At 41.2% G+C, this 25,900-nt stretch overlaps 2 protein-coding genes across 2 annotated transcripts in view; one reads left to right on the forward strand and one right to left on the reverse strand.

Annotated features, from left to right (window-relative positions):
* Window positions 1–25,900, forward strand: part of LOC110539186 (NLR family CARD domain-containing protein 3-like) — an 808,883-nt gene that overhangs the window by 717,995 nt on the left and 64,988 nt on the right. The window lies entirely within an intron of this gene.
* The window catches only part of LOC118937843 (NLR family CARD domain-containing protein 3-like), a 303,083-nt gene that overhangs the window by 146,291 nt on the left and 130,892 nt on the right, over window positions 1–25,900 (reverse strand). The window contains exons 6-7 of the mRNA XM_036939582.1: window positions 22,011–22,121; window positions 20,127–20,243 (exon numbers count right to left, since the gene is read on the reverse strand). Of these exons, the coding sequence (XP_036795477.1) occupies window positions 20,127–20,243; window positions 22,011–22,121 (228 nt within the window). The remainder of the gene's footprint in view (window positions 1–20,126; window positions 20,244–22,010; window positions 22,122–25,900) is intronic.

Here is a 25,900-nt window from a genome sequence, read left to right on the forward strand (position 1 = left end):
GGAGTTTATATATGGAGTTTATACATGGAGTTTATACATGGAGTTTATACATGGAGTTTATATATGGAGTTTATACATGGAGTTTACATATGGAGTTTATACATGGAGTTTATATATGGAGTTTATATATGGAGTTTATATATGGAGTTTATATATGGAGTTTATATATGGAGTTTATATATGGAGTTTATATATGGAGTTTATATATGGAGTTTATATATGGAGTTTATACATGGAGTTTATACATGGAGTTTATACATGGAGTTTATATATGGAGTTTATATATGGAGTTTATATATGGATTTTATATATGGAGTTTATACATGGAGGAGAATGTTCCGTCAACAGGGAAATGATGACCAGTTTGATCCAGTTTGACACATTGTTCCCATATTGGAGCCAAATTAGTAGAATGCTGGTGCTCCTCTTTCAGCACCTCTATGGCTTTATTAAACTTATCTTCATCTAGTCCCACTTTACAGGGAGAATCTGGTCCTTCTGTCTCCATTTCAGTAGTTATTATTCTGAAACCTCTCCTGACGGTGTCCAGGGTGTTTATATCTTCCTCTAGTCCCACTTTACAGGGAGAATCTGGTCCGTCTGTCTCCATTTCAGTAGTTATTATTCTGACACCTCTCCTGACGGTGTCCAGGGTGTTTATATCTTCCTCTAGTCCCACTTTACAGGGAGAATCTGGTCCTTCTGTCTCCATTTCAGTAGTTATTATTCTGAAACCTCTCCTGACGGTGTCCAGGGTGTTTATATCTTCCTCTAGTCCCACTTTACAGGGAGAATCTGGTCCTTCTGTCTCCATTTCAGTAGTTATTATTCTGACACCTCTCCTGACGGTGTCCAGGGTGTTTATATCTTCCTCTAGTCCCACTTTACAGGGAGAATCTGGTCCTTCTGTCTCCATTTCAGTAGTTATTATTCTGAAACCTCTCCTGACGGTGTCCAGGAGGTTTATCTCTTCCTCTAGTCCCACTTTACAGGGAGAATCTGGTCCTTCTGTCTCCATTTCAGTAGTTATTATTCTGAAACCTCTCCTGACGGTGTCCAGGGTGTTTCTATCTTCCTCTAGTCCCACTTTACAGGGAGAATCTGGTCCGTCTGTCTCCATTTCAGTAGTTATTATTCTGAAACCTCTCCTGACGGTGTCCAGAGGGTTTATATCTTCTTCACTCCCAGCTCTAAGTCTTTTATTAACTGTTTTCCAAGGTATTGATACCCACTTCCCCAGAAAATAGTTATGATATTGATAACCACTTCCCCAGAGAATAGTTATGGTATTGATACCCACCTCCCCAGAGAAAAGTTATGGTATTGATACCCACTTCCCCAGAGAATAGCTTTGGTATTGATACCTACTTCCCCAGAGAATAGTTATGGTATTGATACCCACTTCCCCAGAGAATAGTTATGGTATTGATACCCACTTCCCCAGAGAATAGTTATGGTATTGATACCCACTTCCCCAGATAATAGTTATGGTTTTTGTGCCTTTTAATTGTTAACGGCACTTAATACCTTGTATTAGAACCAAAACTATAGTGTCTGTTAATGTTTTACTGGAGAATATGGGAGACCTCATGTCTTCCAGTGTTACGCCTCAAATATCACTGTTGTTGATAACAACAGTTATTCACATTTGTCTTCCTATTTCCACAAATTGTCACAAATGTTATTTGGCACTTAATATGCTCTTATTATAGTCATTTCTTTATTTCACCTTTTGAAATGGAAAACTGTTTTTTTATTTTAGTTACTAATTTGAATGTGTTCTTTATGACAGAATGTTAGAATGTGTTCTTTATGACATAATGTTAGAATGTGTTCTTTATGACAGAATGTTAGAATGTGTTCTTTATGACAGAATGTTAGAATGTGTTCTTTATGACAGAATGTTAGAATGTGTTCTTTATGACAGAATGTTAGAATGTGTTCTTTATAACAGAATGTTAGAATGTGTTCTTTATGACAGAATGTTAGAATGTGTTCTTTATGACAGAATGTTAGAATGTGTTCTTTATGACAGAATGTTAGAATGTGTTCTTTATAACAGAATGTTAGATTGTGTTCTTTATGACAGAATGTTAGAATGTGTTCTTTATGACAGAATGTTAGAATGTGTTCTTTATGACAGAATGTTAGAATGTGTTCTTTATGACAGAATGTTAAAATGAGGGGATGTTTTAGTTATGAATATAAACTGGTAATAATCTAGTGGCCAATCTTCATTGTAAAAAGCCCAACATGTTTCTGATAAGATTTCAGTTTGACTTGGATGGATATTTGATGTGGTTGAAAAACTATCAGCTTTTATGATGCTGATAAAGAGGCACCTTAACAGACGGCCTCTAACTGAGCAGTGTAGTCTATAGGTTATACACTGAGTGGACTAGATATTACTCTAACTGAGCAGTGTAGTCTATAGGTTATACACTGAGTGGACTAGATATTACTCTAACTGAGCAGTGTAGTCTATAGGTTATACACTGAGTGGACTAGATATTACTCTAACTGAGCAGTGTAGCCTGTAGGTTATACACTGAGTGGACTAGATATTACTCTAACTGAGCAGTGTAGTCTATAGGTTATACACTGAGTGGACTAGAAATTAAGGACACATTCTTAACATTGAGTTCCGCAGGAATGATGACCCATGTTGACTCCAATGCTTCCCACAGTTGTCAAGTTGGCTGGACGTCCTTTGGGTGGTCGAACATGAGCGTGAAAAACCCAGCAGTGTTGCAGTTCTTGACACAAACCAGTGCGCCTGGCACCTACTACCATACCCCGTTCAAAGGCACTTAAAACTTTTGTCTTGCTCATTCACCCTCTGAATGACACACATACACAATCCATGTCTCAATTGTCTACAGGCTTAAAAATCCTTCTTTAAAACTTCTCTAGGAAAGGGGGCAGCATTTTCACTTTGGATGAATAGCGTGCCCAGAGTGAACTGCCTCCTACTCTGTCCCAGATGCTAATATATGCATATTATTATTACTATTGGATATAAAACACTCTGACGTTTCTAAACCTGTTTGAATGATGTCTGTGACTATAACAGAACCTATATTGCAGGCAAACACCTGAGAAAAAATCCAAACAGGAAGTGAGTATTCTGAGGCTGGTCGATTTTCAACTCATCGCCTATTCAAATCCCAGTAAGATATGGATCTGTTTGCACTGCCTACACCTTCCACTAGATGTCAACAGTCTGTAGAACGTTGAATGAAGCCTCTACTGTGATGTGGGGCTGGATGGGAGGTGTTTGAGTCAGTGGTCTGGCAGAGAGCCAGTTCCTGGTCATGCGCATTCCACATGATATCGCCTTACTTCTGTAGACACAAAGGAATTCTCCGGTTGGAACGTTATTGAATATTTATGATAACAACATCTTGAAGATTGATTCTCTACTTAGTTTGAGAAGTTTAGTCGACCAGTAATATAACTTTATGAAGTTTTCGCCTGGACCTGCTAAGCGTTTGGACATGTGTAGCAAAAGTAGCTACTTGTACATAATTAATGGCCATTATCGAAAAAACAAACAATTTATTGTGGAACTAGGATTCCTGTGAGTGCATTATGATGAAGATCATCAAAGGTAAGGGAATATTTATGATGTAATTTCGTATTTCTGTTGACTCCAACATGGCGGAGAAATGTTGTTTATATCTGAGCGCCGTCTCAGATTATTGCATGGTTTGCTTTTTCCGTAAAGTTTTTTTGAAATCTGACACAGCGGTTGCATTAACTTTTTATGGCTGCAATCCCGATATCGGGATAAGTGTCATCAACAACCGCTGAATAGCATAGCGCTACGTACAATAAATATTACTATAAATATTTATATTAATGAAATCACAAGTGCAATATAGGAAAACACAGCTTAGCCTTTTGTTAATCCACCTGTCGTGTCAGATTTTGAAATTATACAGCGAAAGCAATCCCAGCGTTTGTGTAAGTTTATCGATCGCACGATAAAACATTAAGTACAGTTAGCATCAGGTAGATCGATCACGAAAATCAGAAAAGCAATCAAATTAAAAATGTACCTTAGATGATCTTCCGATGTTCACTCACGAGACTCCCAGTTACACAACATTTGTCAAAATAAAAGCCTGAAACTATGTATGAAGACTGTTGACAGCTTTGGGGAAGCGATAGGAAAAGGAAACCGGTTCATATCCATAACAATGGAGCAAAGGGAGGCTTTGGAAAATAGAAGCCACTTCCTGTTTAGATTTTCCTCAGGGTTTCTACTGCAATATCAGTTCTGTATAACTCACAGACAATATTTTGACCGTTTTGGAAACTTTAGAGTGTTTTCTGTCCAATAACAATAATATAATGCATATATTAGCAACTGAGACTGAGGAGCTGTTTACAATGGGCACCTTTTCATCCAAGCTACTCAATACTGCCCCTGCAGCCATAAAAAGTTCACCTTTCTCCTCCCTTTCATCTACAATTGACAAATAAGGAATCATAGCTTTCACCTGGATTCACCTGGTCAGTTTGTCATGGAAAGAAAGGTGTCCTTATTGTTTTATACATTCATGGATTTTGTTATGTAGCCTATTGTTTTATCTTTATTCAACCTGCCATCTACCCACCTGGGGGCTGAGGGTTATGAGAGAACCCCCACATCACTAGCTTCTCTTTATACAACCTGCAATCTACCCACCTGGGGACTGAGGGTTATGAGAGAACCCCCACATCACTAGCTTCTCTTTATTCAACCTGCCATCTACCCACCTGGGGACTGAGGGTTATGAGAGAACCCCCACATCACTAGCTTCTCTTTATTCAACCTGCCATCTACCCACCTGGGAACTGAGGGTTATGAGAGAACCCCCACATCACTAGCTTCTCTTTATACACCCTGCCATCTACCCACCTGGGGACTGAGGGTTATGAGAGAACCCCCACATCACTAACTTCTCTTTATTCAACCTGCCATCTACCCACCTGGGGACTGAGGGTTATGAGAGAACCCCCACATCACTAGTTTCTCTTTATTCAACCTGCCATCTACCCACCTGGGGACTGAGGGTTATGAGAGAACCCCCACATCACTAGCTTCTCTTTATTCAACCTGCCATCTACCCACCTGGGGACTGAGGGTTATGAGAGAACCCCCACATCACTAGCTTCTCTTTATTCAACCTGCCATCTACCCACATGGGGACTGAGGGTTATGAGAGAACCCCCACATCACTAGCTTCTCTTTATTCAACCTGCCATCTACCCACCTGGGGACTGAGGGTTATGAGAGAACCCCCACATCACTAGTTTCTCTTTATACACCCTGCCATCTACCCACCTGGGGACTGAGGGTTATGAGAGAACCCCCACATCACTAGCTTCTCTTTATTCAACCTGCCATCTACCCACCTGGGGACTGAGGGTTATGAGAGAACCCCCACATCACTAGTTTCTCTTTATACACCCTGCCATCTACCCACCTGGGGACTGAGGGTTATGAGAGAACCCCCACATCACTAGTTTCTCTTTATACACCCTGCCATCTACCCACCTGGGGACTGAGGGTTATGAGAGAACCCCCACATCACTAGTTTCTCTTTATACACCCTGCCATCTACCCACCTGGGGACTGAGGGTTATGAGAGAACCCCCACATCACTAGTTTCTCTTTATACAACCTGCCATCTACCCACCTGGGGACTGAGGGTTATGAGAGAACCCCCACATCACTAGCTTCTCTTTATACACCCTGCCATCTACCCACCTGGGGACTGAGGGTTATGAGAGAACCCCCACATCACTAGTTTCTCTTTATACACCCTGCCATCTACCCACCTGGGGACTGAGGGTTATGAGAGAACCCCCACATCACTAGCTTCTCTTTATTCAACCTGCCATCTACCCACCTGGGGACTGAGGGTTATGAGAGAACCCCCACATCACTAGCTTCTCTTTATTCAACCTGCCATCTACCCACCTGGGGACTGAGGGTTATGAGAGAACCCCCACATCACTAGTTTCTCTTTATTCAACCTGCCATCTACCCACCTGGGGACTGAGGGTTATGAGAGAACCCCCACATCACTAGCTTCTCTTTATTCAACCTGCCATCTACCCACCTGGGGACTGAGGGTTATGAGAGAACCCCCACATCACTAGCTTCTCTTTATTCAACCTGCCATCTACCCACCTGGGGACTGAGGGTTATGAGAGAACCCCCACATCACTAGCTTCTCTTTATTCAACCTGCCATCTACCCACCTGGGGACTGAGGGTTATGGGAGAACCCCCACATCACTAGCGTGTATGTTCTGCAGCCTTGTAAAGATAAGGACGGGATGACTGGGAGGCAGGTTGGCATTTACTGTCATGAATCTTGCCCTGGAGGCAGTTCAGCAAAGAGGTCACTAGTTGGCACAGGCACAAAGTAATACAATCAGATTTTAATTCTAACCTTAACCCTGACCACACTGCTAATCCTTCTCTTAAATTAAGACCATAAAACAACATTATTTTCCACAGCCAATTTTGACTTTGTAGCTGGCATGTCTAGAGGAAATCACACAGTTCTGGCTCCAGGTCAAGATTCATGACAAACATCAACCTGTGACTGGCAGAGGCAATGAAGAATCGAACCCAACTGTTTTCACAATGAACAGGCTTTTTCTTGATTCAATTATGTTTAATTATGAAAAGTACAATATATCCTTGTATACAAGTACAACTATGGAGTGTATGTCCATATATAACACACAACAAATGATCACATTGGTATTTTAACAGTGTTATTGTTAGAGTTTAAATGTTTAAACAGAGGATCCATCTATAACAGTATAAAATAAGATGATAAACAGAGGATCCATCTAAAACAGTATAAAACAAGATGATAAACAGAGGATCCATCTAAAACAGTATAAAACAAGATGATAAACAGAGGATCCATCTAAAACAGTATAAAACAAGATGATAAACAGAGGATCCATCTAAAACAGTATAAAACAAGATGATAAACAGAGGATCCATCTAAAACAGTATAAAACAAGATGATAAACAGAGGATCCATCTAAAACAGTATAAAACAAGATGATAAACAGATGATAAACAGAGGATCCATCTAAAACAGTATAAAACAAGATGATAAACAGAGGATCCATCTAAAACAGTATAAAACAAGATGATAAACAGAGGATCCATCTAAAACAGTATAAAACAAGATGATAAACAGAGGATCCATCTAAAACAGTATAAAACAAGATGATAAACAGAGGATCCATCTAAAACAGTATAAAACAAGATGATAAACAGAGGATCCATCTAAAACAGTATAAAACAAGATGATAAACAGAGGATCCATCTAAAACAGTATAAAACAAGTGCAGTATGTTCTGAGAATGTTACTTTAACGTCAACTCATAACGTCACACTATAACTTCATGGGAGTCTTGTGGAAAGACTGCATGTTGTTTTGGGGGGATTGAGTGACGTCTTCATCAACATTTGCAGAATATTCCTGTAATATTTTCACCTCTTGTCAGACGCCAACAGTCTAGTCGGCTGCAGACATTCAGAAGGAGTTCAAGTAGTTTATTTGCCATTTGCAGGTATTAAAAGTAATACATACATTGTAATTCCTTGTTGGATCTCTCTCACATATAGGACAGTACATACCAGAGGAGGCTGGTGAGGGGAGGATGGCTCATAATAATGTCTGGAACAGAGTGAATGAAATGGAACACATGGAAACCACGTGTTTGATACCATTCCACTTATTCCCCTCCAGTCATTACAAGCCTGTCCTCCCCAATTAAGGTCCCACCAACCTCCTGTGGTACAAACACAAACAGTAAAATATATCATAAAAAATGCAAAGTGGTAAAAGATCAGAAATGGAACCAAAAGGTTCAGTCATGTTCTAATAGTCTGATGAAAACAGTTTAGGTTGATGATTTAACAGGCAGATAGAACTGGGATAGAAGCTGTTCTAGAACCTGTTATCCAGAAACGGATTTAACAGGCAGATAGAACTGGGATAGAAGCTGTTCTAGAACCTGTGGTCCAGAAACTGATTTAACAGGCAGATAGAACTGGGATACAAGCTGTTCTAGAACCTGTTATCCAGTGTGTGTGTATATGTGTGTGTCCAGTGTGAATGTGTGTGTACAGTGTGTGTGTGTGTCCAGTGTAAGTGTGTGTGTGTGTGTGTGTGTGTGTGTGTGTCCAGTGCGTGTTTGTGTATGTCCACTTTGTGTGTGTGTGTGTTATGCCTTAAAGACAGAAGGGCCCATTGGTGAAAATGTTTGTGTGTCCAGTGTGTGTTCGGTGTGAGTGTGTGCCCTGTGTGTGTGTTCAGTGTGTGAGTGTGTGGACAGTGTCAGTGTGTGTGTGTGTGTGTGTGTGTGTGTCACTGAGTCGCCATTATCATAATCCGAATGTGTCAAGTTATTATTTACTGAAACTGTTGTTTGTCCAGTGTGTGTTTGGATAGAGGGATAGATGGGTGAATGTGATCAGGTGGGTCAGTGTGTGTGTGTGTGTGTGTGTCAGGTGATTATTGACACTGAGGAGTCATCACCCCAAACCCTAATCCCTGGATAGAGGGGCTCAGTGAATGTTGAGGTGAATGTGATCAGGTGGGTCAGTGTGTCAGAGGAGGCTCTATAGAAGGACAGAGTGCCGGCTGGCCAGTCCAGATACACTCCTACTCTGTAGGGGCTGGAGGGGCGGACGTCTATGGTAGTCCGATTTTTATTGTGCCAGGCATAGTAACGGTTGTCAGTGCAGACCAGACTCCAGGACTTGCCATTCCATCCAAGACCACAGTCATTACCCCCTTCTCTCCTGCTGATTCCTTTATATGTCACTACTATACCAGCCCCTCTCCCACTCCTCTCTACCTCCCAGTAACAGCGCCCAGTCAGACCTTCTCTACACATCACCTGTTCACAGTTCTCAAATCTCTCTGGGTGATCAGGATACGGCTGCTTCTTTCTCCTACATGTCACCTTTCTGTTCTCCTCAGAGAGAGAGAGGTGTCTGTTTACTGTGTTTGGGTCCAGTGTGAGATCACAGACATCTGATGGATGAAACCAGACACAATATTAGAAATCATCATCATTCACATTAGAATGTTAACTCACTTTTCACTAATTAATTTAATGTAGATGTTTCTAGGTATCAAAAGGAGAAGTGAAGGTAACGTGAGACTTGTTGAATGATCAGATGTTATACTGTATGGTAATATAAAACACACTTATTCCGCTTTTATTACACACGCAAACACACACACACACACACACAGACACAAAAAGAAACTCTTTGTAAACTTTGGTGTCCCTGATTTCTGCTTCTGTAGAACTACAGCTGATATTTAATATGACCAAGTCAGTAATGATGGTGGTCTTTGACTTTGACTTAACTTGAATCAAGACTTATTCTTAGTCATATTCTTCACATCAGTCAACACTCACATTTTCTAAGCCCAGGTTTCATTCTGTTCTCTCCACCATGTTCCACACTGTAGCGGTAAGCAGAAGAACAGACAGTCATTGAGGGATACACCTGAACACACACACACACACACACACACACACACACACACACACACACGGTCAGCAAATAACTAAGAATGGTTGTCTGTGTGTGTGTGTGTCCAGTGTGTGTGTCTCCAGTGTGTGTGTGTCTCCAGATTGTATGTACAGTGTGTGTCCATTGTGTGTGTCCAGTGTGTGTGTGTGTCCTGTGTGTGTGTGTGTGTGTGTATGTCCAGCGTGCATTCAGTGGGTGTCCAGCATGTGTCAGTGTGTGTGTGTGTGTGTGTGTCCAGTATGTGTGTGTGTGTGTGTCCAGTATGTGTATGCGTGTGTCCAGTGTGTGTGTGTCCAGTGTTTCCAGTGTTTGTGTGTGTGTCACAACAGATCTTTTGTGACACACACTGGGCACAGACACTGGACAGACACACTGGAAACACTGAACATACATACACACACACACACACACACACACACACACACACACACACACACACACACACACACACACACACACACACACACACACACACACACACACACACACACACACACACAGTCAGTATATAACTTTGTCCAAGTGGTGGTAATAATGTTTGTCTTAACTATCCTGATAAGTCAAACATGTCTGATATGAACATTGACATAAACCCACTACATACTTGAGTTTCTCCAGTCTGCAGTGTGGATCCTCCAGTCCAGCAGAGAGCAGTCTGACTCCTGAGTCTCCTGGGTGATTGTAGCTCAGGTCCAGCTCTCTCAGGTGTGAGGGGTTTGACCTCAGAGCTGAGACCAGAGAAGCACAGCCTTCCTCTGTGACTAGACAGCCTGACAGCCTGCAAAGAGTCAAATCATATTAAAATCACACTGCTATTCTTTGGTGGTGAAAATAGTGGCAGTATATTTTTCAACATATTCAGATATATCAGTGTCCTGAAACCTTCTATATCTATTCATAAAATAGTGTATCATCATAAAAAATGACAAATGATCAAAGTATTACCTGCAGATAGAAACATGTATAGTACAAATATTATAGTAGACTGACCAGACCAGTTTAAAAAGCAGCATCAGTCAGAAGACAGACAGTGAGGAATCAGATTTAGATTGTATTGAGTATACAGTCCACACCATATCTATTTAGACAGTGAGGTATCAGATTTAGATTGTATTGAGTATACAGTCCACACCATATCTATTTAGAAAGTGAGGTATCAGATTTAGATTGTATTGAGTATACAGTCCACACCATATCTATTTAGACAGTGAGGTATCAGATTTAGATTGTATTGAGTATACAGTCCACACCATATCTATTTAGAAAGTGAGGTATCAGATTTAGATTGTATTGAGTATACAGTCCACACCATATCTATTTAGACAGTGAGGTATCAGATTTAGATTGTATTGAGTATACAGTCCACACCATATCTATTTAGACAGTGAAGCAAACATTTTAAATGTGTCTCTATACTCCAACATTTTGGATTTGAGGTCAAATGTTTCATATGAGGTGACAGTATTTAATGTCACCTTTTATTTGAGGGTATTTTAAGACACATTGTGTTTCACTATTAAAAATGAAAACAATTTATGTTTCCAGTCTCCCCATTTGAAGAAGTCTTAAGTATTCTGAACAATTCACTCATAGTGTATTAAAATAGTCAAATAGAAAATAGTCAAAAATGTAGTTTTTTGTCGTAAACTCGTTGGTTGCATTTGCAGTTTGTTTTGGTTGTGTTTTGCCCAATAATAAAATGGTGGATGATGAGTGGAGTACTTTTCTGTCTAAGAGAGTAAACAAAACATGCTAACCTCTCACCATTACCAATAACAGAGACTACAACAAAACATACTAACCTCTCACCATTACCAATAACAGAGGCTACAACAAAACATGCTAACCTCTCACCATTAACCTCAAATAAAAGGTGACATTCTGTACTCCTAATTTGAAACATTCTATCTCAAATCCAAAATGCTGTCCAATCACATATGTTGTGGACCATGTGTGTCTTGTAAACACAGGTGGATCTGGTGAACAGTTATCACTTGTTGACCAACTACAGGAATACTGACCTCAGAGTCTCCAGTTTACAGTGGGGATTCCCCAGTCCAGCAGAGAGCAGCTTCACTCCTGAATCCTTCAGGTCATTGTTACTCAGGTCCAGCTCTCTCAGGTGTGAGGGGTTTGACTCCAGAGCAGAGACCAGAGAAGCACAGCCTTCCTCTGTGACTCCACAGCCTGACAGCCTGACAAAGAGATCATCATGACTTCACAAATACACTGTTAATTTAACACCAGTAGTGTAGAAGGACAATGGCAGATGCATTTGGTTTATTTTCCCAAACAACATATAGATTTTATTTCACCTTTATAGGTAGGCAAGGTAGGCAAGTAGAGAACAAGTTCTCATTTACAATTGCAACCTGGCCAAGATAAAGCAAAGCAGTACAATACATACAACAACACAGAGTTACACATGGAGTAAAACAAACATACAGTCAATAATACAGTATAAACAAGTCTATATACGACGTGAGCAAATGAGGTGAGAAGGGAGGTAAAGGCAAAAAAGGCCATGGTGGCAAAGTAAATACAATATAGCAAGTAAAACACTGGAATGGTAGTTTTGCAATGGAAGAATGTGCAAAGTAGAAATAAAAATAATGGGGTGCAAAGGAGCAAAATAAATAAATGAATTAAATACAGTTGGGAAAGAGGTAGTTGTTTGGGCTAAATTATAGGTGGGCTATGTACAGGTGCAGTAATCTGTGAGCTGCTCTGACAGTTGGTGCTTAAAGCTAGTGAGGGAGATAAGTGTTTCCAGTTTCAGAGATTTTTGTCGTTCGTTCCAGTCATTGGCAGCAGAGAACTGGAAAGAGAGGCGGCCAAAGAAATAATTGGTTTTGGGGGTGACTAGAGAGATATACCTGCTGGAGCGTGTGCTACAGGTGGGAGATGCTATGGTGACCAGCGAGCTGAGATAAGGGGGAACTTTACCTAGCAGGGTCTTGTAGATGACATGGAGCCAGTGGGTTTGGCGACGAGTATGAAGCGAGGGCCAGCCAACGAGAGCGTACAGGTCGCAATGGTGGGTAGTATATGGGGCTTTGGTGACAAAACGGATTGCACTGTGATAGACTGCATCCAATTTGTTGAGTAGGGTATTGGAGGCTATTTTGTAAATTACATCGCCAAAGTCGAGGATTGGTAGGATGGTCAGTTTTACAAGGGTATGTTTGGCAGCATGAGTGAAGGATGCTTTGTTGCGAAATAGGAAGCCAATTCTAGATTTAACTTTGGATTGGAGATGTTTGATATGGGTCTGGAAGGAGAGTTTACAGTCTAACCAGACACCTAAGTATTTGTAGTTGTCCACGTATTCTAAGTCAGAGCCGTCCAGAGTAGTGATGTTGGACAGGCGGGTAGGTGCAGGCAACGATCGGTTGAAGAGCATGCATTTAGTTTTACTTGCATTTAAGAGCAATTGGAGGCCACGGAAGGAGAGTTGTATGGCATTGAAGCTTGCCTGGAGGGTTGTTAACACAGTGTCCAAAGAAGGGCCAGAAGTATACAGAAGGTGTCGTCTGCATAGAGGTGGATCAGAGACTCACCAGCAGCAAGAGCGACCTCATTGATATATACAGAGAAGAGAGTCGGTCAGCAGACTCTCCGATTTGACACACTGAACTCTATCAGAGAAGTAGTTGGTGAACCAGGCGAGGCAATCATTTGAGAAACCAAGGCTGTCGAGTCTGCCGATGAGGATGTGGTGATTGACAGAGTCGAAAGCCTTGGCCAGATCAATGAATACGGCTGCACAGTAATGTTTCTTATCGATGGCGGTTAAGATATCGTTTAGGACCTTGAGCGTGGCTGAGGTGCACCCATGACCAGCTCTGAAACCAGATTGCATAGCAGAGAGGGTATGGTGAGATTCGAAATGGTCGGTAATCTGTTTGTTGACTTGGCTTTCGAAGACCTTAGAAAGGCATGGTAGGATAGATACAGGTCTGTAGCAGTTTGGGTCAAGAGTGTCCCCCCCTTTGAAGAGGGGGATGACCGCAGCTGCTTTCCAATCTTTGGGAATCTCAGACGACACGAAAGAGAGGTTGAACAGGCTAGTAATAGGGGTGGCAACAATTTCGGCAGATCATTTTAGAAAGAAAGGGTCCAGATTGTCTAGCCCGGCTGATTTGTAGGGGTCCAGATTTTGCAGCTCTTTCAGAACATCAGCTGCACGGATTTGGGAGAAGGAGAAATGGGGAAGGCTTGGGCGAGTTGCTGTTGGGGGTGCAGTGCTGTTGACCGGGGTAGGAGTAGCCAGGTGGAAAGCATGGCCAGCCGTAGAAAAATGCTTATTGAAATTCTCAATTATGGTGGATTTATCAGTGGTGACAGTGTTTCCTATCTTCAGTGCAGTGGGCAGCTGGGAGGAGGTGTTCTTATTCTCCATGGACTTTACAGTGTCCCAGAACTTTTTTGAGTTAGTGTTGCAGGAAGCAAATGTCTGCTTGAAAAAGCTAGCCTTGGCTTTTCTAACTGCCTGTGTATAATGGTTTCTAGCTTCTCTGAACAGCTGCATATCACGGGGGCTGTTCGATGCTAATGCAGAACGCCAGAGGATGTTTTGGTGTTGGTTAAGGGCAGTCATGTCTGGGGAGAACCAAGGGCTATATCTGTTCCTGGTTCTAAATTTCTTGAATGGGGCATGTTTATTTAAGATGGTTAGGAAGGCAGTTTAAAAAAAATATCCAGGCATCCTCTACTGACGGGATGAGATCAATTTCCTTCCAGGATACCCCGGCCAGGTCGATTAGAAAGGCCTGCTCGCTGAAGTGTTTCAGGGAGCGTTTTACAGTGATGAGTGGAGGTCATTTGACCGCTGACCCATTACGGATGCAGGCAATGAGGCAGTGATCGCTGAGATCTTGGTTGAAGACAGCAGAGGTGTATTTAGAGGGCAAGTTGGTTAGGATGATATCTATGAGGATGCCCGTGTTTAAGGCTTTGGGGAGGTACCTGGTAGGTTCCTTGATAATTTGTGTGAGATTGAGGGCATCAAGTTTAGATTGTAGGATGGCTGGGGTGTTAAGCATGTTCCAGTTTAGGTCACCTAGCAGCACGAGCTCTGAAGATAGCTGGGGGGCAATCAGTTCACATATGGTGTCCAGAGCACAGCTGGGGGCAGAGGGTGGTCTATAGCAGGCGGCAACGGTGACAGACTTGTTTTTAGAGAGGTGGATTTTTAAAAGTAGAAGTTCAAATTGTTTGAGTACAAACCTGGATAGTAGGACAGAACTCTGCAGCCTATCTTTGCAGTAGATTGCAACACCGCCCCCTTTGGCAGTTCTATCTTGTCTGAAAATGTTGTAGTTTGGAATTAAAATTTCAGAATTTTTGGTGGTCTTCCTAAGCCAGGATTCAGACACAGCTAGAACATCCGGGTTGGCAGAGTGTGCTAAAGCAGTGAATAGAACAAACTTAGGGAGGAGGCTTCTAATGTTAACATGCATGAAACCAAGGCTATTACGGTTACAGAAGTCGTCAAAAGAGAGCGCCTGGGGAATAGGAGTGGAGCTAGGCACTGCAGGGCCTGGATTCACCTCTACATTGCCAGAGGAACATAGGAGGAGTAGAATAAGGGTGCGGCTAAAAGCAATAAGAATTGGTCGTCTAGAACGTCTGGAACAGAGAGTAAAAGGAGGTTTCTGGGGCCGATAAAATAGCATCAAGGTATAATGTACAGACAAAGGTATGGTAGGATGTGAATACAGTGGAGGTAAACCTAGGTAATGAGTGATGAAGAGAGAGATATTGTCTATAGAAACATCATTGAAACCAGAAGATGTCATAGCATGTGTGGGTGGTGGAACTAATAGGTTGGATAAGGTATAGTGATTCATCTTCCATCTCCTAGAATTGTGTGGTCATAATGTTAAACTAATGTAAAAATCTATGCATTTATTCAATGTGTTATTCAATATAATATTATATAACTATTATAATACATATGTTTCTCTAAACTGAATATTTCTTCCTGATGAATAATGTCATTTTATCTACTCACAGAACAGCTCGGGAGGCTTTGACCACTGGCAGCAGCCTCAGAAGACCTTCCTCTGATCTGGAGTATTTCTTCAGGTCAAACACATCCAGCACCTTTTCTGAAGTCAGCAACACAAAGACCAGAGCTGACCACTGTGCAGGTGACAGTTTGAACCTAGAGAGACTTCCTGATCTCAGGTATCTTTGGATCTCCTCCACTAGAGAATGGTCATTCAGTTCATTCAGACAGTGGAACAGATTGATGCTCCTCTCTGGAGAGGGATTCTCCCTGATCTTCTCCTTGATGTACTTGATTGTTTCTTCATGGCTCTGTGAGCTACTTCTTGTCTTTGTCAGTAGACCTCGTAAGTGCTTCTGATTGGACTCCAGTGAGAGGCCCAGAAGGAAGCGAAGGAAAAGGTCCAGGTTTCCCGTCTCACTTTGTAAGGCTTTATCCACAGCACCCTTGTAGAAAGCAATTTCAGGCTCGTCGTTTGTTTTCAGTTTGTCCATTAGATTCTCATTGTTGTTGATGAATGAGAGGAGCACATATACAGCAGCCAGAAACTCCTGAATGCTCAGATGTACGAAGCAGTACACCTTGTCCTGGTACAGCACACATTCCTCTTTAAAGAGCTGTGTGCACAATCCTGAGTACACTGAGGCTTCATTAACATCAATGCCAGACTCTTTCAGGTCTTCTTCATAGAAAATCAGATTGCCTTTCACAAGCTGTTGAAAAGCCAGTTTTCCCAGTGACAGAATGCTTTCTTTATTCCAGTGTGGACCTGTCTCTTCTTTCCCAAGATACTTTTCATTCTTCTGTTTAATATGAAACTCCACAAGGTGTGTGTACATCTCAGTCAGAGTCTTGGGCATCTCTTCTCTCTTATGTTTCAGCATGTGTTCAAGGACTGTTGCAGAAATCCAACAGAAGACTGGAATGTGGCACATGATGTGGAGGCTCCTTGATGTCTTTATGTGTGAGATGATTCTGCTGGCCAGGTCCTCATCACTGAATCTCTTCCTGAAGTACTCCTCCTTCTGTGGGTCATTGAACCCTCGTACCTCTGTCACGTGGTCAACACATTCTGAAGGGATCTTATTGGCTGCTGCAGGTCGGGTAGTTATCCAGAGGAGAGCAGAGGGAAGCAGATTTCCCCTGATGAGATTTGTCAGCAGAACATCCACTGAGGTTGACTCTGTGACGTCCCAACAGATCTTGTTCTTCTGGAAGTCTAGGGGCAGTCGGCACTCATCCAGACCATCAAAGATGAACAGAACTTTGTACATGTCGAAGTTGGAGGTTGATTGTTTGGTTTCCATTGAGAAGTGATTGAGAAGTTCAATGAAAGTGTGTTTGTCCTTCTTCAAATTCAGCTCCCGAAAAGGGAATGAAAATACAAATTGGACATCCTGATTTGCTTTTCCTTCAGCCCAGTCCAGAATGAACTTCTGCACAGAGACTGTTTTTCCAATGCCAGCGACTCCCTTTGTCAGCACAGTTCTGATAGGTTTGTCTTGTCCCGTTAAGGGTTTGAAGATGTCATTACATTTGATTGCAGTCTCTGGTCTTGCTTTTTTCCTGTTTGTTGTCTCAATCTGTCTCAGCTCATGTTCATTATTGACCTCTCCTGTTCCACCCTCTGTGATGTAGAGCTCTGTGTAGATATTATTGAGAAGTGTTGGGTTTCCTTGTTTAGCGATCCCCTCAAATACACATTGAAACTTCTTCTTTAGATTAGATTTGAGTTCAAGTTGGCAAATCACAGCAAGCTCATCTGAATCTAGAAATAACACAGAGGATATTAATATTACGTCTGTTTTAATGTCTACAGTATTGTAGGACTGTTATAAAGTTTTCAATTATAATAATTTATTCTCTTAACTGACTGTATAAATGTGTAAATGTTTTCATAATGCATTACAGACTGGTGTGACTGATTATATTATTATTGGTATTATTGATGGTATTATTAATGTTGTCTCTCTCTCTCTAAATGAATCACCACAACACATCCTGCTGCTACTTGATGGGGTCACTAGGTGTTGTGTTCAGGCTAGAGGTCGACCGATTATCCGGAATGGCCGATTTCAAGTTTTCATAACAGAAATTATAATTTTTGGCACCGATTTTGCCGATTTTATTATTATTATTATTATTTTTTACACCTTTATTTAACTAGGCAAATCAGTTAAGAACACATTCTTAATTTCAATGACGGCCTAGGAACGGTGGGTTAACTGCCTCATTCAGGGGCAGAATGACAGATTTTCACCTGGTCAGCTCGGGGGATCGAATCTTGCAACCTTCAAGTTAACTAGTCCAACGCAATAACGACCTGCCTGCCTCTCGTTGCACTCCACAAGGAGACTGCCTGTTACGGGAAGTAAGTTGGTAAGTTGCTAGCTAGCATTAAATGTATCTTATAAAAAACAATCAATCAATCATAATCACGAGTTAATGATGATATTACTAGATATTATCTAGCGTGTCCTGCTAGATAATATATATAATCTGACTGAGCATACAAGCATACAAGTATCAAGCATTGCGCTGTTTATGACTTCAAGCCAATCAAATCAAATCATCAAATCAAATGTTATTTGTCACATACACATGGTGAGCAGATGTTAATGCGAGTGTAGTGAAATGCTTGTGCTTCTAGTTCCGACAATGCAGTAATAACCAACAAGTAATCTAGCTAACAATTCCAAAAAACTACTGTCTTATACACACAAGTGTAAGGGGATAAGGAGTATGTACATAAAGATATATGAATGAGTGATGGTACAGAGCAGCATAGGCAAGATACAGTAGATGGTATCGAGTACAGTATATACATATGAGATGAGTATGTAAACAAAGTGGCATAGTTAAAATGGCTAGTGATACATGTATTACATAAAGATGCAGTAGATGATATAGAGTACAGTATATACGTATACATATGAGATGAATAATGTAGGGTATGTAAACATTATATTAGGTAGCATTGTTTAAAGTGGCTAGTGATATATTTTACATCATTTCCCATCAATTCCCATTATTAAAGTGGCTGGAGTTGAGTCAGTGTGTTGGCAGTGTGTTGGCAGCAACTCCCGAGATCAACTCCCGAGATGAGGCTGGTGTAACCGAAGTGAAATGGCTAGCTAGTTAGTGCACGCTAATAGCGTTTCAAACGTCACTCGCTTTGAGCCTTGGAGTGGTTGTTTCCCTTGCTCTGCATGGGAAACGCTGCTTCGGGGGTGGCTGTTGTCGTTGTGTTCCTGGTTCGAGCCCAGGGAGGAGCGAGGAGAGGGACGGAAGCTATACTGTTACACTGGCAATACTAAAGTGCCTATAAGAACATCCAATAGTCAAAGGTTAATGAAATACAAATGGTATAGAGAGAAATAGTCCTATAATTCCTATAATAACTACAACCTAAAACTTCTTACCTGGGAATATTGAAGACTCATGTTAAAAGGAACCACCAGCTTTCATATGTTCTCATGTTCTGAGCAAGGAACTTAAAAGTTATCTTTCTTACATGGCACATATTGCACTTTTACTTTCTTCTCCAACACTTTGTTTTTGCATTATTTAAACCAAATTGAAGATGTTTCATTATTTATTTGAGGATAAATTGATTTTATTGATGTATTAAGTTAAAATAAGTGTTCATTCAGTAAGTTGTAATTGTCATTATTAAAAATACATTTATTTTGTATTTTTTTATATCATATCGGTATCTGCATTGAAAAATCATAATCGGTCGACCTCTAGTTAAGGCTGCTACAATATCATTGAGTTACACAGCTACAGCTTTTAAATGTTATAAAACATCATTCAACATGAGGCAGACAGCTCTTACATTTCTCCAGTGTGTCAGCAAGGTCCCCCTGGTTCATTTTCCTCAGGATGTGCAGTGTGATCTTCAGAGCCCCCTCTCTGGCACTGCTCTCCAGCTTCTCATCTTCAGCATCCACCACTTCCTTATCCTGCTTCTGACTCTCAAAGCCTTCTGGGAGTTCTGGACTAAGAATCCTCTTGAACCTCTTCAGCTCGTTCTTCACAAATGTCATAATATTATCTTCAAGCATCTGAAATAAATAAAGTAAATGAGTTAAGCAAGAGAATAAATGCTTTCTCATTAACACATTAATGAATGATTGACAGGTCAACTTTTCTTGAGGTAAACAAAAACAAATGTACATAACAGGACCACATACACTGAATATGGAGGCCAGGTCTGTTTGATGACTGTGGGAAGACTGACCACTGAGAATCTCTGACTCTGATCTCTCCTGTTGGTTTCTGTGGACAAAACATGAGACATATACACACACACACACACACACACACACACACACACACACACACACACACACACACACACAGGGAGGGAATGTTGTGTTTGTTTAATATTGTTTTAGGACTATGAAAATTGACAAAATGATTAGCCTATGGATTATGAAAACAACAACAATAAATGGGAAAATGTGAGAGGAGAAATGACTAGAGACAGTGTTGTTTAACTCACTGACCAGGACCCATGAGTTCTTCTTACCTTTGTTCAGTAGAAAAATCTCCCTCTCTAAACTGTATAGGTTGACTCATAGACCAGTCACTCTTCATGGACACACAGCTGGGAACAGGGGAGGCTGGTCTCTCCTGCTTGATTGGTCTTCAACACAACAGAGACAAACATTACATCTCATCTACTCTGAGCTCAGATGGGGAAACATAAGAAGAGTTTCATTCCAAAAAGCTATATATTCGTATTCAGAAATGTTCGTAAATGAGCTTTTATTGTTTAAAGAAGTTATGTTTATGTTAAGTTATGTTTTTTTGCTAAATGAGGAGATGGCACCTGGGTACCTGCTTCTATAAACCAATGAGGAGATGGCACGTGGGTACCTGCTTCTATAAACCAATGAGGAGATGACACGTGGGTACCTGCTTCTATAAACCAATGAGGAGATGGCACGTGGGTACCTGCTTCTATAAACCAATGAGGAGATGCAGCGCGAACTGTGTCACAAATAGAACTGACTTCTAGACGCTCGTTGGCGCGCGAGAGCAGTGTGTCATTTTTAATAACGAAATGTATTTAGCGACGCGAGTGTTGAAGTCATTCCCACCGAAAGGCTTGCAATATCAGATATTAACAGTATTTTTTTTATCATGTGATTTTATTCTGTGATTTTACTCTTTTACTCTGTGTTAGATACCTGGTATATACCAGGACTATTTACTCTGTGGTTAGATAAATGGTATATACCAGGAGTATTTACTCTGTGATTAGATACCTGGTATTTACCAGGAGTATTTACTCTGTGGTTAGATACCTGGTATATACCAGGAGTATTTACTCTGTGATTAGATACATGGTATAAACCAGGAGTATTTACTCTGTGTTAGATACCTGGTATATACCAGGAGTATTTACTCTGTGCCTAGATACCTGGTATATACCAGGAGTATTTACTCTGTGCCTAGATAACTGGTATATACCAGGAGTATTTACTCTGTGTTTAGATACATGGTATATACCAGGAGTATTTACTCTGTGGTTAGATACCTGGTATATACCAGGAGTATTTACTCTGCAATTAGATACCTGGTATATACCAGGAGTATTGACTCTGTGGTTAGATACCTGGTATATACCAGGAGTATTTACCCTGTGGTTAGATACCTGGTATATACCAGTAGTATTTACTCTGTGGTTAGATACCTGGTATATAACAGGAGTATTTACTCTGTGGTTAGATACCTGGTACATACCAGGAGTATTTACTCTGTAATTAGATACCTGGTATATACCAGGAGTATTTACTCTGTGCCTAGATACCTGGTATATACCAGGAGTATTTACTCTGTGCCTAGATACCTGGTATATACCAGGAGTATTTACTCTGTGGTTAGATACCTGGTATATACCAGGAGTATTTACTCTGTGCCTAGATACCTGGTATATACCAGGAGTATTTACTCTGTGCCTAGATACCTGGTATATACCAGGAGTATTTACTCTGTGGTTAGATACCTGGTATATACCAGGAGTATTTACTCTGTGGTTAGATACCTGGTACATACCAGGAGTATTTACTCTGTGGTTAGATACCTGGTATATACCAGGAGTATTTACTCTGTGATTAGATACCTGGTATATACCAGGAGTATTTACTCTGTGATTACATACCTGTTATATACCAGGAGTATTTACTCTGTGCCTAGATACCTGGTATATACCAGGAGTATTTACTCTGTGCCTAGATACCTGGTATAAACCAGGAGTATTTACTCTGTATTGAAGAAATGTCTCCCTTGTTGCATGTAATTGGCAGTATCATAGAGTGGAGTCTTCATGGACAGACTGCTGTCTCTCTGTGAATACATACCTGGTATATACTATAGATACCTGGTATGTACCATGAGTACTACTTACCCTGTAAATGCAGAAAAGTCTCCATCTTCGCAATCATAGAAAACGTCCATAGACCCGTCACTCTTCATGGACAGACAGCTGGGTGAGTCTGGTCTCTCCTGATGGAATGGGCTTCAACACAACAGAAACAGACCTTCAGTCTCTAGTCTAATCTAGACTAAAGATGATGATGTCATGTCACTGATACCAGGTCAGAGACAACATATGTAGTTAATAAAACATGCCAAGAAATGTATGTCTGTCCCCACAGTGCCCCCACAGTGTCCCCACAGTGTCCCCTCAGTGCCCCCACAGTGCCCCCACAGTGACCCCACAGTGCCCCCACAGTGCCCCCACAGTGTCCCCACAGTGCATTCCTGAAGATCCTAAAGGCTTAAGATCAGTGGTTTCCAGCCTGGTGCATTTTGCAGGGGTTCCGCATTTTATGACATATATTTTTATTAAAATACAACATAGGAAATGTTGGGAATGAACTAAGCAATTGAAGGGTTTCATTCCAAAACACTATATATCTATTTTCAGAAAAGTTGGTCAATTAGCTTTTATTGTTTAGAGAAATTATGAAAAAGATTGGTGTTTTTTCACTATCTAATCACGGCATGGGGTTGTTCAATGAGAGACATGTATTATATATATATATATATATATATATATATATATATATATATATTGTTTGATGGTTTCATTTCAGAGAGACAAATAATCATGCTTTTTTCTTAAATGCTACATATCTGCCTCACTCTCAGAGAAATCAGGAGTACTGCTAGGTTTTACACAGTAATAATATATATCTGTCTCACTCTCAGTGAAATCAGTAGTACTGCTAGGTTTTACACAGTAATAATATATATCTGCCTCACTCTCAGAGAAATCAGGAGTACTGCTAGGTTTTACACAGTAATAATATATATCTGTCTCACTCTCAGAGGAATCAGTAGTACTGCTAGGTTTTACACAGTAATAATATATATCTGCCTCACTCTCAGAGAAATCAGTAGTACTGCTAGGTTTTACACAGTAATAATATATATCTACCTCACTCTCAGAGAAATCAGTAGTACTGCTAGGTTTTACACAGTAATAATATATATCTGCCTCACTCTCAGAGAAATCAGTAGTACTGCTAGGTTTTACACAGTAATAATATATATCTGCCTCACTCTCAGAGAAATCAGTAGTACTTCTAGGTTTTATACAGTAATAATATATATCTGCCTCACTCTCAGAGAAATCAGTAGAACTGCTAGGTTTTACACAGTAATAATTTATATAAACAGTAATAATATATATCTGCCTCACTCTCAGAGAAATCAGTAGAACTGCTAGGTTTTACACAGTAATAATATATATCTGCCTCACTCTCAGAGAAATCAGTAGTACTGCTAGGTTTTACACAGTAATACTATATATCTGTCTCACTCTCAGAGAAATCAGTAGTACTGCTAGGTTTTACACAGTAATAATATATATCTGCCTCACTCTCAGAGAAATCAGTAGTACTGCTAGGTTTTACACAGTAATAATATATATCTGCCTCACTCTCAGTGAAATCAGTAGTACTGCTAGGTTTTACACAGTAATAATATATATCTGCCTCACTCTCAGTGAAATCAGTAGTACTGCTAGGTTTTACACAGTAATAATATATATCTGCCTGACTCTCAGAGAAATCAGTAGTACTGCTAGGTTTTACACAGTAATAATATATATCTGCCTGACTCTCAGAGAAATCAGTAGTACTGCTAGGTTTTATACAGTAATAATATATATCTGTCTCACTCTCAGAGGAATCAGTAGTACTGCTAGGTTTTACACAGTAATAATATATATCTGCCTGACTCTCAGAGAAATCAGTAGTACTGCTAGGTTTTACACAGTAATAATATATATCTGCCTGACTCTCAGAGGAATCAGTAGTACTGCTAGGTTTTATACAGTAATAATATATATCTGTCTCACTCTCAGAGAAATCAGTAGTACTGCTAGGTTTTATACAGTAATAATATATATCTGTCTCACTCTCAGAGTAATCAGTCGTTCAGTCAAATGTAACAAATAACTGCATTTTTAGTAAAGAACTGTACAAATGATTCACGTGTGACATGAATATTAAAATATTTAAAAACAATTATTCAAAACAGGAATATGACACCAGTATGTAATAGTATTAACGTTACAATTGAAACACTCGTAATCTAACACCACCCGGAGAACAGCTGATTGTGTTCTCATATATTTTTTTGCCCTTCCAAATTACTTTATACGCAGAAGATCGAATCACGTGGTATATCCGCCTCTGATTGGGAACCATACCAGGCCAACATAGAAATATAATCACCTAGATGACCCACCCTAGTCACACCCCGACCTGACGAACATAGAGAATAAAAAGCTCTCAATGGTCAGGGTGTGACAGTACTCCCCCCCCCCCCCCCCCCCCAAAGGTGCGGATTCCGACCGCAAAATCTGACTCAATAGGGGAGGGTCCGGGTGGGCATCTACCTTCAGGGGCGGCTCCGGTGCGGGGCGAAGTACCCACTCCGCTCGTGGATGCGTCATCTTCAATGGCGGCTCTGGTGCGTGGATCGTCGCCAGAGGCTCCGGACCGGGAACTGTCGCCGGAAGCTCTGGACTGTGGAGCGCACTGGAGGCCTGATGCGTGGGTCGGTACAGGTGGCCCCAGGCTGGTGACGCACACCTCAGGATGAGCAGGTACAGGACGTACCTAACTGAGAAGGCACACTTGAGGGAGAGTGTGAGGAACAGGAACAGAACGTACCGTACCGGGCTGTAGAGGCGCACTGGAGACACGGTGCGTAGAACGAGGAGTTGGCAAAGGACGTACTGGGCTGGGAAGGTGTACTGGAGACCTGGTGCGTATAGCCAGCATCAACTGTACCGGAACGATGACACTCTTCACACGGTGAGTACGAGGAGGAGGCACAGGACGTACTGGGCTGGGAAGGTGTACTGGAGACCTGGTGCGTATAGCCAGCATCAACTGTACCGGAACGATGACACTCTTCACACGGTGAGTACGAGGAAGAGGCACAGGACGTACTGGGCTGGGAAGGTGTACTGGAGACCTGGTGATATAGCCGGCATCAATTGTACCGGAACTTTAACACATTTCTCAGGATGAGTATGGAGAGCTGACTCAGGTGGCTTTAAATAGATAACACGCTCCTTAGGGCAAATGTTGTGCATCCTCCACCAATTCAATAACTCTCATTTCTCCTCCACATTCTCCCTCAACTCACTGACAGTCTCTGGTTCACTCCCCTCAACTTTCGCCACCCACTCCTCGCTCAATCTGTCCCAATATTCCTCCTCGGTCTCTGACTCACCCCTTAGCGTCGCCGGCCACTCCGTGTGCCGCCCCCCCAAAGTAAAAAATTTGGGGCTGTCTTTTGGGCTTGAGTTGTGGCCGCGAACACTGGCATCGTCGCTGTCCTTCCCTCGCTGCCTCCGCCTGCTTCCATGGCAGGCTTCCTGCCATAATCTCGTCCCATGTCCAGGATGTCCTCCACTCCTGGCTTTCCTCCTGGGCCCGCTGCTTGGTCCGTTGTTGGTGGGATCTACTGTCACGATCTTTATAATGAGTGGACCAAGATGCAGTGTGGTATGGTTCCATCCTCTTTATTATGAGGTGAAACTCAAAGAAAACAATAAATGCAAAACAAAACGTGAAGCTATAATAATGCTCACAGGCAACTATACATAGTCAAGATCCCACAAAGCACAAAGGGAAAAATGGCTGGCTAAATATAATCCCCAATCAGAGACAACGATAAACAGCTGCCTCTGATTGGGACTCATACCAGAAATATAATCACTTTTCATTTTAAATACATTTTGTAAAGAATTCTTAAAACATAATTCCACTTTGA

Source organism: Oncorhynchus mykiss, chromosome 12 (genome assembly GCF_013265735.2).
Source record: "Oncorhynchus mykiss isolate Arlee chromosome 12, USDA_OmykA_1.1, whole genome shotgun sequence".
Taxonomy (NCBI): Eukaryota; Metazoa; Chordata; class Actinopteri; order Salmoniformes; family Salmonidae; genus Oncorhynchus; species Oncorhynchus mykiss.